The sequence below is a fragment of the Mus pahari genome, chromosome 3 (assembly GCF_900095145.1).
Source record: "Mus pahari chromosome 3, PAHARI_EIJ_v1.1, whole genome shotgun sequence".
Classification (NCBI taxonomy): Eukaryota; Metazoa; Chordata; class Mammalia; order Rodentia; family Muridae; genus Mus; species Mus pahari.
The window spans coordinates 59,854,666-59,872,625 of record NC_034592.1 but is presented as its reverse complement, the minus strand read 5'-3'; the positions used below and the strand labels follow the sequence as shown (position 1 = coordinate 59,872,625).

General features: G+C 36.6%; 1 protein-coding gene across 6 annotated transcripts in view; it reads left to right on the top strand.

Annotated features, from left to right (window-relative positions):
- The window catches only part of Atf2 (activating transcription factor 2), a 72,628-nt gene extending 59,127 nt beyond the window's left edge, over nt 1–13,501 (top strand). For 5 of the 6 annotated variants that reach the window (XM_021192628.2, XM_021192627.2, XM_029536155.1 and 2 more), the window contains 3 exons: nt 813–1,019; nt 6,587–6,692; nt 10,894–13,501. In XM_021192628.2, the coding sequence (XP_021048287.1) occupies nt 813–1,019; nt 6,587–6,692; nt 10,894–11,120 (540 nt within the window). In that variant the 3' untranslated portion in view covers nt 11,121–13,501. Of the gene's footprint in view, nt 1–812; nt 1,020–6,586; nt 6,701–10,893 lie in introns of those variants that run through there. The other variant, XM_029536154.1, reaches the window with a different exon arrangement.
- The last annotated feature ends 4,459 nt before the right edge of the window (nt 13,502–17,960 follow it).

Genomic DNA, 17,960 nt, shown 5'->3' with positions numbered 1-17,960 from the left:
TCAAGATCTCCATACCAAGATCCAGATCAGAAACTTCTATCTCCCAGTCTCCAGATTAGGTCCACTGGTGAGCCTTCCAATTCTGGATTGTAGTTCATTTCAAATATAGTCAAGTTGACAACCAGGAATAGCCACTACACACGGTTTAGGATTTGTAAGACTAAGAAGGTACCTAACATTGGACAGTCTGATTAATGAATAAGATTTGTCCTGGGCTGAATAAAGATAACCAAACTGATCCATTAATGAAAACCAAGGCCCCTACAGGGCTCTGTTTACCTGAAAAATAAATATTGTAGAAGTAACTATTTTAGTGCAGCTGGCCTATTTAATAAATTTTACTTCAAAATAGAATTTTAAAAAGTTACAAACTTATAGACTAGTTTTTAAAGAATAATGATATAAAATCAGTTAAAAACATTTGTAAAAATAGTTTATCAAAATACACATACTCTTTTTTTCCTTTTATTGTTTAGCTGTGGGTTTCTCTATTTTTTCCCATCTGCTGCAGAAGGAAGCTTGTCTGATGATGACTGAAAAAGACATGGACCTATGAATATAGAATTTCTTTAACAAGACACTAAAAATATACATATTTTAAGGAAGACATTCACTGTATGTTGCATTGAGCATTTCACTATCATATAGTTATTTAAAAGGGATTCAGGCATAGGATGAATTTTGTTCCTGAGTGCTGATGTCATTAAGGCATATAGCATGAAGTTAGCAACCCTCCCTTTTATAGTGTGTCTTGCCCCTATCAATTTACTCATTCCACACTTAGAAGACAAGCTCTCTCCATATTGTCATAGGCTTCTCCGGCTCACACAACTCCACAGACCCAAAATACAAGTGGCCGTCGAAGAAGAGCAGCTAATGAAGATCCTGATGAGAAAAGGAGGAAGTTTCTAGAACGAAATAGAGCAGCAGCTTCAAGATGCCGACAAAAAAGGAAAGTATGGGTTCAGTCCTTAGAGAAGAAAGCAGAAGACTTGAGTTCACTAAATGGCCAGCTGCAGGTATGGGGCATAAGTGCACTGTACTTCTATTTATTAGTTAGCAATATAGGTGTTTGGTTGGTTGGTTTTTTGCTTAGTTGTTGTTTGGTTTGGTTTGGTTTGGTTTTGTGTGTGCAGCTTTTCAAGTCAGGGTTTCTCTGTGTAGCCCTGGCTGTCCTGGAAATCACTCTGTAGACCAGGCTGACCTCTCAGAGATCCTCCTGCCTCTGCCTCCTAAATGCTGGGATTAAAGGTGTGCACCACTGCTGTCTGGCTAGGAACATAGTTTTTCTAGATGATCCTGCAAATTTTTTTTTTTTTTTAAAGATTTATTTATTTATTATATGTAAGTACACTGTAGCTGTCTTCAGACACTCCAGAAGAGGGCGTCAGATCTTGTTACGGATGGTTATGAGCCACCATGTGGTTGCTGGGATTTGAACTCCGGACCTTCGGAAGAGCAATCGGGTGCTCTTACCCACTGAGCCATCTCACCAGCCCGATCCTGCAAATTTTTTAGGACATGATGTATATGGCATATATGTAGACTCTGTAATAAGCCATGGTTTCCTAAACCTTGTGAATGCTGACCTGAAGTGATACCAAACTTTCAACCGTGACACAAGAAATTTTATGGGTAACTATTTAGTTGTGTGGTACACAAATAATGTAATAACCTTGCTTGAACTTTATAAAGTTCAAAAACTTTTTTTAAAATTGCTATTTTTTGTTTGTTTTTTTTTTTGTTTGTCAATTTAGGTTTATATTAACCACAAAGTTGTTCCAATGGCAGTTTTTACTTTCTTTCTTTGAATTACAATTCTATTGTTCTTTCTTAAGTAACTAGCGCTTGTGAAAGAAGCCAGATTGACAGCTTTGGAAACTGAAGGATTCTAATTATCCACAGAACAGGTACTATTCAGCCAGTGGCATGACAAATTATTTCATACTGCCCTGCCGATGTGCCTCAAATACGTTTCTTAGGATCTCATGTGTTATAAAGATTTTAAGGCTCCATTCAAGTCTTTGGTAAGATTTTTAATAAAAGTATCAGGCAGCATCAAATGTGTTTCTTTCCTTCCTTCTCTCCTTCTTTCTTTCCTCCTTCCTTTATCTCTTTCATTCTGTTTTCATCATTTTGCTTTTGACATTGTGAATATTCTCCAGTAGTATCTTTTGAACTAACAAGTAACTAGAAATTAATGTTAATACATTGTAGTTGTTTATTAATATAGGTCAAGTTTTTGTGTGTTTAACAACAGGACTAGAAGTTGAAGGTGGGGCTTCAGTGTTCTACCACTATTGCCTCCTTTAGTAATTTGGAGTTTAAGCATAGGGAGCTAAATTGCCCAAACTTGCTTCAAACTCAATATCTTCCGGTCTCAGCTTTCCAAGTAGCTGGTATTGTGAACATATGAGTAAATCAATCTTTTGAATTACCCGTTTCCAGTGAAAACACAACTCGGTTTTTATGAATACAAGCTGTACACCTAGATTGGACAGATCTACCACTACCCTCCATCTTCTCCATCTATGAGACCCCTTAGAACTTGCAGTTTCTCCAGGCCATGTGCTTCTGCTCCACTTTTCTTCTTCCTCCTCCTCCTCTGGGTCCTCTCCCTCTTCCATTTTCTCTTCTCTCTCTCCTCACCTTCCCTTTTACCTGCCCAATTATCAGCTCTCCGTTATTTTACAAATTAAGGTGGGAAGCAGGTTTACCAGAATCACCTGAGTGCTGACTCATTCCTTGTTCACAGCCCTTCACATGAGGATGGGATTAACATCAAATATAATTAACTCCAGGGCTATCCACAACAGGGCACTTGTTTCTTAAATCTATCTTAAAGGTGTCACAAATAAAATTGTTTAAATACTTTGAAAACTCTTTTTAACATCCTGTATCACACTCACCCAAACTAAATTTTATAGCAAGTTTTCATATGTGAGACAGACATTCTTTTTTGGGGGGTTTTTTTTTTTTTTTTTTTTTTTTTTGGTTTTTCAAGACAGGGTTTCTCTGTGTAGCCCTGGCTGTCCTGGAACTCACTTTGTAGACCAGGCTGGCCTCGAACTCAGAAATTCGCCTGCCTCTGCCTCCCAAGTGCTGGGATTAAAGGCGTGCACCACCACGCCCGGTGTGACAGACATTCTTAAAAGCCTTTGTTGCATTTTGCATATTGATTTGATTATTTTAGGACAAACTGATTGCCTCTTACAAAACTTATTTTTAGCCATCTAACTTGTAATATGTAAAAAAGATTATTCATGACTTACTGAACAACATAAACTTCAAATATATATTAGAATTTAATTACAAATTTTTTCATTATCATCCTAACAATTGAATTTACTAAAAAACTTAGAATAAAATTCATTTCTCTAGTGAAATGAAACAGATTATATATATACTGATTTATGTGTAGACCATGAAAACTGTTTGTTGCAAACCTAATAGAATATCAATTACTATTACTTACATATCAGCAAAGAGATTTAAATGTATCTTTTTATTGTTCTTAACTAATAAAACTTTTTAAACATTTTTTTGAAATTATAATTTATTTATACTTTTCTCTCCTTTTTCCTCCCTCCAAACCCAGAATAATACCCTTTCCAACTCTCCTTCAAATTCATGATCTCTTTTTTTGTTTGTTTCAACAAACTACTACTTCATGTATATATGTATAATACATAGATGTTCCTAAATATAACCTATTGAGTCTGTATAATACTAACTGTATGTATGTTTTGAGACTGACTCTTTGACACTAGACAACCAGTTGGTATATTCTTCTCTGGGGAACACCATCTGTCCCATTCCCAGTTCACATCAGTTGCCTGTCGTTCTTGGTATAGGGTTGTGGCCTTGGGGTCTTTTCTCTGTCCAGTTTGGTATGTTCATTGGTGTCATTCCTGTTCAGCTCACATTTGGACAAAATTATGTTGGTGAGACTTTATGGATGAGAGAAGGAATTAGTAGGGTACAAGTGATCTATCTGATCAGGGAAATGAAAAAGGGAAGGGGGCTCCTTAAGGAGAGGCAGAGAGGTTGATACAGAAGAACTGGTGGAGAGGAGGAGGGTAAAGGAAAATAGCAGTGTACAAGTTGTCTGATAGGGGAAGTGGGAAAGGGATGCTCTAGTAAAAGGGAGGCAGGTCTATACAAAAGAAGAGAGGTGGGTAAAATAACAAGGATGTCTGAAGAAGCCACAAAGAATCATACTATGATCTATTTCCAAAATTTAACTTAAAAAAAAAAACTATTATATTCCATGTATGAATATACATACACTTTTAATGAACCTTTCTCATCTGGGCAGACGAAGCTTCCTCCAAGAGCCAAAGACCACCTAACAAAACCTCCAATGCCAGACATGAGATACTCTCTTTTTAGTTGTTGTCCAAGAGACTCACAAAACATACAGTCTATTGCTGTTGCCCTTGATAAACCCCCAGAGGTAGAAGGTAAGTTTGTATTGCTAAGACACCGTGCACTTTAGAAGTAGGGCTGGAGAGATGGCTGAGTGGTTAAGAGCACTGACTGCTGCTGTTTCAGAGGTCCTCAGTTCACTTCCCAGCAACCACATAGTAGCTCACAACCATCTGTAATGAGATCTGATGCCCTCTTCTGGTTTGTCTGAAGACAGCTACAGTGTGTTCGTGTGTGTGTGTGTGTGTGTGTGTGTGTGTGTGTGTGTGTGTGTAAATGTATACACACACATATATACATAATTCTTAAGAACAAAAAAAAAAAAGTAAAGCCCAGAGATCCCTCAGCTTGGACTGACCTATGGACTGACCTATGTCCCTTCCCTGAAGACTAGCTTTCATATCAGAAGTCGCCATGCATGCTTCCAAAGGAGGGAGGCAACCAACAATCTTACCCAGCTGTGATACCTGTGAGCCACAGCATGACACAATAACCCTGATCATGCATTAGTGACATGCATACTTTGGTAGTAACCAACAGCTCTCTAATTTGACTTAAGAGCCACTCAGCAAGAGGGAGACCAAGAGGTACTGGAAACCTAGCTCAGTGCTAGTGAATTCATGGTTATTAGAGAGGATTCTATAACCACCTATAATTTTTTTTAATGTGCATTGGTGTTTTGCCTGCATATATTGTCTATGTGAGAGTGTTAGATCACCCTGGACTTGGAGTTACATACAGTTGTGAGCTGCTATGTGGGTGCTGAGAATTGAACCCTCGTCCTCTGAAAGATCAACAGTGCTCTTAACTACTAAGCCATCTCTCCAGCCCTTACCATCAATTCTGAAATACAGTAGTCTAAGGATACTTTAACCTTTTACTGTTTAGGGATATGCTAGCATAAATTGTGTTCTGTGCTTTAATACAGTGTTGCTAGTTGGGCTGTAGAAAACTATTTGCACATACTTGATTTTTAGATTGCTTGACTTTTTTTCTCATGGTTTTGTCTTTAAGAAGGCCTAAAGACTAATTTGCTAAAAGTATTTCACATTCAGCTTTCTGTTTAACAGGTAGGGTAGAGGTTGGGTTTGGCAATGATGCACACTGAATTATAATCCCAGCACTTGGGTCTAGGCCAGGAGAATTGCTACAGTTTAGAGGCAAACCTGGGATGCACTGATACCCTGTCTCAAAAAGTGAGATGTTAGTAGACTGTGTGCCTACAATTTTATATATGCCAGCTTATTAAATATTTGCATTTATTAATACTTTGGGGTTCATGGGTGAAACCTAGATGGTCATAGTTCATGTAAATCTAAATGAGAAGAAATATTTATAGTGACTTTTTAAATGTTACTAATTTATTAAGTCCATAGTATTTCTTAACTCATGAATGTTGGTAATCACTAGTTTCTACTTTTATATATGAGGCTAAGCCAAAGTAATTAGGTAGATTTATTCAATTTGAAACTTTGGTGTGGAACTTAGTAAATTAATGCATCCTAAACAAAGGCTAAAATAGTCATTCTATTGTAAGGAATAAAACAGAGCAGCACTGATATTAAAATTTAGATGCCTATATCACAGGCAACAAACCCATTTAACAGTACATGCACTGTCATTGGTTCTGGTGCCTAGCACAGTGCTCAGCAATAAGTATAAAGACCTGTGATTCTTGGATAAGTGTAGTTTGTTTTTTTGTTTGTTTTTTTTTTTTTAGTATAAACTTGCATAATTAAATTTCCAGGATACATTTTTAAAAGGTGAATGGAATCAATGAAAATTCATTGATTATTGATATTGAAAATTCATTGATTATTGATATTTTTAAGTTTTCAAATAATCAAAAGTGCATATAACAAACACATGTACAAAATAGCTCTTCAGTGAGTAACCTATAATGCATACGATTCCCGTGGCAAGTAGTGAGCGAGGCTACCCAGTTATGGTATTCATATGATTTTAGTTTTTAAACTAAAAGTCTTACATAGATGCTAAAACAAACCAATGTATACTGATTAAATTTATTTAAACAGCATATGCCACTTATTGTTGTGCAAAGAGATCCAGTTTTCATCCCGTAAGCCTTGCTTTCTTTAAATAGTAAAATATGTTTCTACCTAATGCTGCTAAAGCATATGAGTTGTTTCTTCTCCAGAGCGAAGTCACCCTGCTGAGAAATGAAGTGGCCCAGCTGAAACAGCTTCTTCTGGCTCATAAAGATTGCCCTGTAACTGCCATGCAGAAGAAGTCTGGCTATCATAGTGAGTAATGTTCCATTACCTACAGCTGTAGGCTACATCAGTGACAGACTGCCTGAGTGAGCTGTGCTACCAGTAAAATTATATATATATATGCAAGCTGCAGTTCTAGTACATAAGATTAAATATCAGAATTTATGCAAGATTATTATAGTCTGGGATAGGAAGAAAAGTTTTCCTATTTCTAGTTTTTTTTTCTAGGCATTAGTATGAATCACAAGTTGGTTAGCTAAACATGTTTTAAGTATACTGTTTAATGTCGGTGAACATTTATCTTCACAGGATTACACTTTGTCTTGGATTAACAGAGCCAGCTTTTCCTTTCCTGCCCCCATTTATGACTGATGAGAATTTTTTAATCAATATCTTCGTCTAACCATATATTTTCCATTTACAGTATCATCTTTTTTTTTAGATAATGTCAGCATTGGACAGTACTTGTGTGGTTTTGAGCTTTTATGTGGTATTGTCACAGCCATAAAAATGCTAAAACAGAACTGTATTGAAATGATTTGCTTATAAATTCCCTTGTAAATGTTTCCCTCTCTTAAAATGACATTCTTCTGTGAGCTTTGTAGAGGTTAATTGTGCTTTTTCTTTTCTCTGATGTCCTTCTTGACAAGATGCACAGTTTTAGAAACAGCTGTTACTCCTGAGTAAATGGCCAATTTTGTCCGTCACACACAAATTCATAACAAATAACAGAGCCAGGGATGCATTAGTCAACGTTCATAATACATAACCCACGGCCTTTTTTTCTTTTTTATGATTTAGTGAAATTTCAGGATATTTGTAAATGTGAAGATTGTTTCAACCATATGTAACCACTTCATTTTAATTTGCCATTGTCAGTAATTCAAAAGAAGGAAACATTTTGTGTTGAATGCAAACAGTTTCTCAGGTACTTACAATAAAACTTAATGGCCACCATCTTTATTTGTAGTCTATTGTAAGCAGTTTCATCAAAATGAGCAATATTTTTTAATTTAAAAAATTCTGTAGACATAGCTATTCTCAATTGCCATATCTATTTAGAATACTGATTTTTTTGTCTGTTTTGAGTATATAAGACTCTGTAGTCATTTTGACAGGACAGTGAAACACACTGTGGAGTAAATTGGAACCATACAGAAATATGTTTGGGATTTGTATTAACAGTGATTGCTGTAGGGATTAGGCCACTATGGTTCCCATCTGACTTAGCTTAATTTCCTGTAGTTGCTACTGAGTTCAACATTGTGCAAGAAAGCTGCATTGGATTGTGATGGCTTAAAAGGAAATATATGATGATTTTGTTAAAATTAGAAAAAAATTAACTCTTAAGTTGTATCTAATTGAAAATAATCTACAATATTAAAATCTTTTTATTACTAATTGGATAATCCTAACTATTTTAATTATTATGTAGACGTTGTATGCAAACCAGTGATTAATGATTGTTTTATATAATTTTAAGCATACAGAAGTGTTAATGTATCTGTTGTTGAATAGGTTGAAAACCTACATTCATAACTTCTTAGTAAACTTCTTTTGTGAAAATGCAAGAAAGAGATTTTTGTTTGGAAGGTAGTTACATTTGGTTTTCTCCTTCCACCTTCTGAAAAACGGTATCTTTTCTTATTGTTATGTGTACGCACACATCAGAGAGGAAGAGGGGTTGAATTCTCAAACACTGGAGGTGCTTTAAGCTAAAAGTGCTTCTTTTGAGTGCAGCATGTGTTTTCTGGTGTTTTAATTATTCTGATCATTTTCTCCCCTCAGCTACAAGAACTAGACATGTTCAGATATAACTCATTGCAAAATTATTTTATGTATGTGAATTATAATTACCTAATTTATAACTGATAATTTGTACTGCCTTCTGTGAATCTAAGCACTCCTCTGTGTTTCATTGTGAATCCTGCCCTCCTATGTATTTGTATCTTGAACCTAACATTCAAAGGTTAGCTGCTTGTTTTGCTGAGGAATAGTAGCAAAATAACAGCTTTTTAGTATCCTCTCCATTTGAATTGTCATTGGCAGTGTTTTCTTCAAATATGACTTGTTACATTGGCAGAAGAATAGTATTATAAGGATGCTACAATATTCATTGTTGCTTAAAATATTTTTTCTGAGGCTGGAGAGATAGCTCAGTGATTAAGAGCACTGACTGCTCTTCCGAAGGTCCTGAGTTCAAATCCCAGCAACCACATGGTGGCTCACAACCATCCGTAATGAGATCTGACATCCTCTTCTGGTGCGTCTGAAGACAGCTACAGTGTACTTAGATATAATAATAAATAACTCTTTAAAAAAATTTTTTTTCTGATTCTTACATTCTTTTTTTAGATTTCTGACTGAGATTTTATTTAAATTGTAGTTTGAGATCAGATTTGATTCAGGGAAACATTTTTTGCACTTAGAGCACATTATGGAAAAGATAGAATTTCATCTCACTAATATATTTTAAAATCCGATTTTCAAAAATACATGGATTTGAGGCTAATATATAAATTCTGTAAGAACAACTGTATTTCAGAAAATTCTCAAAATAAGGAATTTTATTTATACTCATTATAGTTGCCAAGTATTTTTCCCTCCACAAGATACCCACTGCCCAGCGTCTACATAACAGATCATGGCGTCTGTCCATCAGTAAATAGACTGGTCAGTGTCCTCACAATACTAGAAAGCCTGCATACTTTCTAAACATTATTAATTTTAATTATTTTTTATTTTTAAATAAAACTTATTTTTAATGCCAAGTGAAACAAGTCATATGGAAAAGAAAACATTCAAGTTGGACATGTCATTGCACACCTGTAATCCCAACACCCAGGAGGCTGAGGCAGATGATTGGCCATGAGTTTAAGGTCCTCCTGTGCTACACAATAAGACCCTGTTTTGAAACCTAAAAAACGGAAGAAAAATAAGAATGTCTAGTATAATGGTATTTCATGTTGTGTAACAGCAGACAAAACTAAACTGTATCATTTAGAGATTATATACCATTTTGATCTAAATCTAAAAACATAAGGATCAGATTAAAGAAATATCCTAAGAGTAACTGCATGTGAAAAAGGAAAAAAACGTATCATTGACAATGTTCTCAATGGATATGAACGCTGGGACCACATTGTGTACGTTGTCATGGTGCCTAGAACTTGCAGATTTAGCAAATATATATCTCTGTTGAGTATTAAGTTTTTTTAACCAAATAAAATTCTATTCTGCTGAAATAAAAATATAAGAGATTTTGTTGTTCAGGTCTAAATATTGTAAATTTGTTTCCATAAATATTTAGAATCCCCTTTCCTGAGGGTCTCTTCAATTTCAGTATCTTAAGTTTTGTATGGATATATATTTGAATAGCTCTAACAACTGGTGACATTTAGTCTTTGAATATTCTTCTCATGTGTATGCTTCATTAGACTCTGGTGTCATACTCATTCATGACTGCAGTGAATGGAGATTCAGGCAGAAAAAATACAGTTCTGGTAAATGCAGAGGGAATAATTGAAAATATAATTTGTATATATAAGATTCATTTTGTTTATGCATGTGGTTATAAATTATTTTTTATATTTTAATAAGGGTGACAGGTAGGCAAATAGACTAGCTTTGGTAAATGTGTTGCTCAGTATATTCTTGAGCAACTATCTGTGAACAGCTATGTTCCAAAGGCCTACCTCACTTTCTTGTTGTATTAAGACCTGGTCTTGCTCTGTAGCTGACACTAGCCTAGAACTCTATTTAGCCCAGGTTGTCCTCAAGTTTGCAGTCTTTCTGTCTCTGCCTCTGGAGAGTCCTAGATAATGGATGTGTACTGCCGCCTCATCCTGCCTCTTTTTTGTTGGTTTGTGTGTGTGTTTCTTTTTTGGCAGGGTCTCGCTATATAGCCCAGATTTGCCTTGAACTTAGAGATCTACCTGCTGAGTGCTGGGATTAAAGGTTTACACCACCACATCTGGCTCTGCCTCATTTTCGTTGACCCTATTTAGCAAGTATGCACACCCTGATGACCCCATGATATGCACCTGTGACTTCATTTAGCCCATCTCAGGAACAGTTGGCTACTTCCTGACTGGAGACACTATTCAGTTTATTTCATTTGTACAGCTTGTCCTGAGTAATCAGTACTTTAAGGCACCTTTCAGCTTTGTGTATGGATTCACCTCAGTAAGGCTTTTTTGTCAATACTTGTGTTTTTCTTTTTACCACTCAGCTGCTGATAAAGATGACAGTTCAGAAGACCTTTCTGTGCCAAGCAGTCCACATACAGAAGCGATCCAGCACAGCTCTGTCAGCACATCCAATGGAGTCAGTTCAACATCAAAAGCCGAAGCTGTAGCCACTTCAGTCCTCACCCAGATGGCGGACCAGAGCACGGAGCCTGCACTTTCACAGATTGTCATGGCTCCTCCCTCCCAGGCACAGCCCTCAGGAAGTTGATTAAAGACCTGCAGTGCAACAGTTTTAGATACTGATTAGTGACTTCAAAGGGAAATCAAGGAAAGACCAGTTTGCATTTATGCGAAATCTGTGGTTGTAAATTTTTTTTATTTTACTTGAAGTTAAATTTGTCTCTCGAGTTGGTATAGCAGCAGTTGATGATCAGACTGAATATGTTTTTAGTCTCTGGAAGACTGATTTTCCTTTTTTTATACATATTGTTAAGATTTATTAATTTTCCTGTGCTCAATGTGTAAATTGTATCATAATTCGTTGTGGTTTATTTCACTTTGATTTTGTGGTATTTTAATAAATGGGGGTGTTACTGAATCACTCTTCCCACTTCCATTTCTTTGCCCACCCCTTCACCCTGAGATGTGATGGTAGTAGTCTTATTATCATTTATACCAAAGTTCTGCAGAATCCCTATTGTCTTTGTAAGATGAACAAAGTTGTAAGGCACTAGGGAAGAGAAAGACAGAAAGTTCCTTTTAATCTTTTTGCCTTTTATTTTGCACATTATGCAAAAGGAAGAATATTAGAAACACTTTTTTTAAGTGATTGAAAGTATGGTAAGACGGTTAGTGCTTTGTGCACTTCTTAGACTGATCAAGGTCATCCATCGCCCTGCAATGTTTTTAAGATTAAGTAAACAAAAATTTTGGAATCTTGAGCATTTCAAAAATGACTTGATTTTTTAAGTCTTAAATTCAGTATTTTAAACCTGTGTTCTTGAGGCTGAAAACTATGAAATTATATAATGTATGATACAGGGTTATCAGATAGTAGTTTTTAAAATTTGCTCTTGTCATTTGGGATTTGTTTTGTTTGGGATTTTGTTCTTATGTGTGTTTTTTTGTTTGTTTGTTTTTGTTTTGTTTTGCAGATTTCAGGTAACAAAGTGAGAAGCTTATACATAATGAAGTGTGATGTGGTTGCCAGAAAAGCCTAAAATTATGACTTAGAAACGTTAAGACTGTTTCCCCCATTGTCATACTTGTACTTGCGAGCTAACCTGTACTTATTCTTGTGAAAGCACTGTCATCTTTTAGTAGCCAATTTTGATAATGTTTCTCGTGGAAAAAAATCAGTATCTATCTTTAGAACAATGTAATTATAATGTGGGAATGTGAGTGAGAGAATGAGTATGTGTGTGTATGTGTGTATGTATGCGTGTGTGTGCATCTTCCACTAGTTTATGCCAGCGATATTGCTTGAATGTTTAACGATGCCTTCAGTGTGATGCTGGCAATAGATGACTGCAGTTTCAGATGCCATTACTGTGCAGGCTTGGATAACTAACATTCCATGATGTAGCTTGTTCTGATGAAATGATTGTAGTTACACTTTGCTCATTATCCAGTCATCTGTGGAATACTGAGTTTTCTAATGTGCCATTATCTATTTTTATTCTGCAGTTATGTTAAAAATACAGTACAATATTTTAAATAGACTAAATTGTTAAACATAAAAATAAAAAAAGTAGTAGATGTGTGTAAGAAAACTTTGTAAAATAGTTATGAGTCCTACCCAGTAGCAACTTCTGGCGTTCAAGCAGGATTCCATTCTGTAAATATCTGTAATGTGTTTATAATAAGTTGTGTAGTCTGTTCTGCATCCATAGTACATTATTGCTATGGTCTCGGTGTCATCTCTTAAAGAGATTGACATTTCCAAAGCCTGTATGGAATGCCCTTGAGAGTTCAGGGGAACACCCATCCCACCTGTCTAAGTTCCAATCTGGGAAACATGCAAATTATATAAAAGACATTTCACGACTTTTGAGTATGAAGATAATAGGAATTTTATTACATGGCTTATTAAAAATGAGAGCATTTTGGTTGCTGATTCTACTTTTTATCTATTACTTTTCACCTGATCTCATAGTTAATCAGTTTTAATCACAATTTTGTCATAGTTATGCTAAGGAGTTGATCTCAAAGGCACAAAACATGAATTCCCCATGTAAGCTTTCTGTTGTAGATGTATAAGGTTGGTCAAAGCCTTCATGTCTCACCCTCTGCACCCTCTCAACATTTTTCTTTCATCTTCTGATTTGTGCGAGCTTCAGTTGTTTGGTAACAGATCCTTGCAACTGTAAAGTAGAAGTACATAGATGTGGGAAGTCATGTGACGGGGGATGACCTTACCACGGTGGACAGAGTGCTCGTCCTAAATCAGTCTGTACTCAGCAAATAAAAATCAATATTAGTTGTATAAACACACAAAAAAATTACATTTTGAATTCCAGGATGTCACACTACTTCTGTACCTAGCATTTTGAGTCCTTATATTTGCAATGTTACACAAACTGTACTATTTTCTTTTATGTACAGTTTGCATGACTAAACCATCAGAGAATAAATTCTATCTTTAAATTATGTTTATAATTTGCTTGTTTTTAATCTGTCTTTTACAAAATAATACCTGATCATTTTTTTCCTCACAAGAGCATTTAATTTCCTGAGGAGAGCATGAGATTCCATTTCTATACACTCCCCTCCTTAGAAAGTTCTTTAACCACCAACAGGCATTGCTTCTATTTTCTGTTTACTTTAGGTTCCATTGACATACAGTGAGTGAGCTTTTCATTTTGTGTGTCCTATCTGGGACACCACCCAAACTTTAACAATGAGATCCACCATTACCCTAGAAAATATAACTCATGTCCACCACTGAATTAACCTTTCCTCGCCTGCCCGTCTTCCAGTCTTTCATCAGTTGCTGACAGCTGAAGCAAAACAAACTATGCCACCATTGCATTTCTCACAGCCTGTGTACACCCAGCCTATCAAGAAATGTTATTTGCTCTCCCTGAATAATCCAAAGTGCAGCCACTTCAAGATATTTACAGTTTGAGCCCTGACCCATGCTCTCACATCTCTTGCCTTCTATCCCTGCTTACCATAGCATCTCTAGTAGAGCAGCCAGAGAGGTCCTCTCAAAATTTGTCACAGGCATCCTAGATTGGATTCCCTTTTCACTCAGCTTAAGCCCTCAAAAACTGCTAGACTGTTCCCCAGTTACCTCAGCTGACTGATTCCCCCCAAGGTTCTCAATGAGTAATACCTAGTGCTCCTAGGTGTCAGTGTTGTAAGCATTCTTAAAATTGTCCAGTATCCCAAACCAGATCTCTGCCTCTCTGGAACTTGCATTTTAAAGAGGGTGCAGGAAATTATTGGGGAACAGTAAATTATGAGGTAAGTACCGAGTGAAAGCTTGGGCCAGTTTTCTAGACTGCTTTTTGAGTGGCATTTTAATAATAGCAGTACAACTGAATTCAGTTCAGGAAATGCAGTAAATCGTTGAGCTAGTTTGAATGTACCCACTTTCTCGGTGTGATTACTACATTCCTTGCAGTGACAGGCTGATGTACCTGATTTTATTGCAATTTAAAGGTACTGCATTTTCCAATTGAAGGTTGTAACTTATTTAAGCAAATACAGTCCATTTTTCTTTTAAAATTTTGATTGAAAATATTTTTTCATAAAATATATTCTAATTGCCTCCCTTAGCCCCTCCAAGACCTCCTCCCTACCTTCTCACTCACTCAAATCCACACTCTCATAAGAAAATAGGCACCTAAAAAACATTAATGATAAAAACAAAGCAGAATATGACAAAGCAAACAAGGAGCCAAAGAAAAAGCACAAGAATAATAAACTCAGAACCATACATTAACACAAGATCATAATAATATAAGCAAAAGACTAGTAAGGTTTTTTGTTTAAAAAAAAAAATTAAAAAGTGGGCTGGAAGCCGGGCATGGTGGTGCACGCCTTTAATCCCAGCACTCGGGAGGCAGAGGCAGGCAGATTTCTGAGTTCGAGGCCAGCCTGGTCTACAAAGTGAGCTCCAGGACAGCCAGGGCTACACAGAGGAACCCTGTCTCGGAAAAAAAAAAAAGTGGGCTGGAGAGATGGCTCAGTGGTTAAGAGCACAAACTGCTCTCCAGAGGTCCTGAGATCAATTCCCAGCAACCACATGGTGGCTCACAACCATCTGTAATGGGACCTGATGCCCTCTTCTGTTGTGTCTGAAGACAGCTACAGTGGCACAGTGTGTGCATATAAATAAGTCTTTAAAAAAAAAAAAAAAAAGAAAGAAAGAAAAGCCCAGACAGGGCATTCTGAGACAAAATCTTCCCAAAACACCATTGAGTTGGTTTTGTGTTAGCCATCCATTGCTGAGCATGGGCTGTGACAGTAAGCCATACTGGTTTTGTTTGTTTGTTTGTTTGTTTTTAGTATTTTTATTAATATGCTAGAGGTTGTTAGAACTTTAAAGAATGGAACACTTTAATGTGTGCATGTGTTATTAGACACAATGCCTCTGCATATTAACAGGCTATTGTCTAGCAGACACAACTTTCCCATGTGAAGGACAGACCCAAAACGTGATGTTGCTGTACTGCAGTTATGTTTGTTTTTATCTGAGAAGATTTTCTCTAATTTTCAGCAAATAAGGGATGTTTTGAAATTTCAAATTCATATTTTCTTAACTTACTCCCAAAGAAAGATAATTGCTAGTTACTATTAATTGCTAGTCCTACATCTGTAAAGCTTAATTTGATGCCTAATGCTTTGTGAAAATAGAGGAAAATCCCTTGTACTCCTAGGGTTTCTCAACTTTGGTAAATGTGCATGCAAATGACACAGTACCTAGAGAACATAGTTACCTAAAACAGTGCTTCAAAGATACTTTGAAGAAATAATTTTTAAGTCTGACATTTCTAGATTACTGACACAGAGATAGACCGTTTTATGGCTGATGGTTGTGAAAAGGCATGTCTTTAAATACCAATGAACTTTCCCTGTAACTACTCCATATGCTTGTGTGTGTGTGCTTTTAATGTGCAGCAGGACTTCCCAGTAGCCAGTGCTATAAGCTGAAATGTGGATGTCCAGAGAGAATTAGTACCCTTCTGTGTAGGGAAGGAAATGGAGAATAGATTCCTTTCTAAAGAAATGTTTCAACTTGGGGTAAATGTAGTATGCAAATTATATCTACTGCCCCAAAATGTGCACCCAGTGGAAATGTCACCAGTGGTCAGGGCCTGGTCCACGAGCTTTCAGGTTCTTGGCCTTTTATCCAAAGAATAAAAAATAAGGGTTCATACTGATTTGCAAAAGGAGCAAGGTGATTTTAAAGTAGTAAGTAGTTCATATTAAAGGGATACACTGTCAAGATTGATAGCAGGCCACAGGGGTTCAGATACTCTCTTTGAGATCTTAGGAAGGAGAGGCTGTTTTCTAATAGAAGAGCTATGGTTTGAATGATTTTCTTCTTTGATTGGTGGGTGATATAATTTACTGCACTTGGCTCTTCCCATAATGCATCCAATTTTATTTATAGGTACAACTAATTATGCATAGGCATGCTATGCTGAAATGGTACTGGAGAACATTTTGCCTTACTATGCACACCCCCAAAACCAGCTCAAGTCAAAAGGGCCCTTCTTCATATTTAGATACATTGGTAATACACTTGAAACAGTCAATTTGTTACCAAAAGTAAGGAAATCTACACCATTATTTGAGGTGGTATACATGTACCCCAATACAGGTATACAGTAGAGGGTGTGATGGTTTGCATAGGATGTCCCCATATTGTTTTTTGAAACAGGATCTCGCTATGTACACAATGCTGGCCTCAAATTCACAGAGAGCTGCCTGCCTCTACTTCCTAAGTGCTGGGATTGAAGGCATGTGCCACCACACTAACTTTGGTGGTTTTAAAAACTTAAAGACTTGAGCTATTTCAAGGTCCCTCTGCCTTCTATTTGTGGTCTGAAGTATGAGTTCTCAGCTGTTTCTGCTGCTATGTTTCCCGGCTGTGATGCTGCTGAACTTACCCTATGGAACCATAAGCCCCCAAAAGCCCTTCCTTCTATAAATTAGAAGTGTTTTATCACAGCAATAGAAAGGTTCTAATACAGAAGGATTCCTAAGTTGTCAGGTGAATTGTTTGGAGAGATTGTGTGCATAAAACACAGAAAGAAAGGCCAGAGACTGGAAAGTGTGTTACCAGAGGAGGTGGTGTGCCTAACCCCAAAACAGTTCGAAGTCCCAAACTAAACTGCCTGCCTGCTTCAGAAATGTTTCCAAAACTAGCTACTTGAATATAACAAACACTGTGTGGCACTGGAACCTACAATTAACAAAAAAAATACACATTGCCCTATACCCTAATAGCAGTCTAGAGCACCATCTCAGAGGTAGATTTATTTTTAATGAAGCATACCAACAAACAAGCTGCAAAGACTCTGTCGTGTAATAGGCAAAACACTTGCATCATTTTGCCTATAGCTGATAGAAGTGGCTTTCTGAGTGTATTGCTCTCATCTCCATCACACCATCCTTGCTAGGCCCTCAAGACCACGCCTTACCTCTGTTTTGCATTAGATTTTGCATTTAAGGCACCAATCCTGAGATAGAACTTTGAAGGTGTGAAGGTTTGTCTTGGTGATTTTTTTTTTTAATATTTATTTATTTATTTATTATATGTAAGTACGCTGTAGCTGTCTTCAGACTCTCCAGAAGAGGGCATCAGATTTTGTTATGGATGGTTGTGAGCCACCATGTGGTTGCTGGGATTTGAACTCAGGACCTTTGGAAGAGCAGTCGGCGCTCTTAACCACTGAGCCATCTCACCACCCCCTTGTTGATTTTAATATGCATTTAAGGATCATTCCTCAATGATTTTTTTTCTGGAAGTACTTCTGACGCTAAATGTCATAATGATGTCAAGAGTTGGCTTATTTTCTTCACTTAGCACTTGGGTTTTGTGGATTTTGCTTCCTGTGAAATTACTCAAATGAGAATGTTTCCCCAAATGAGC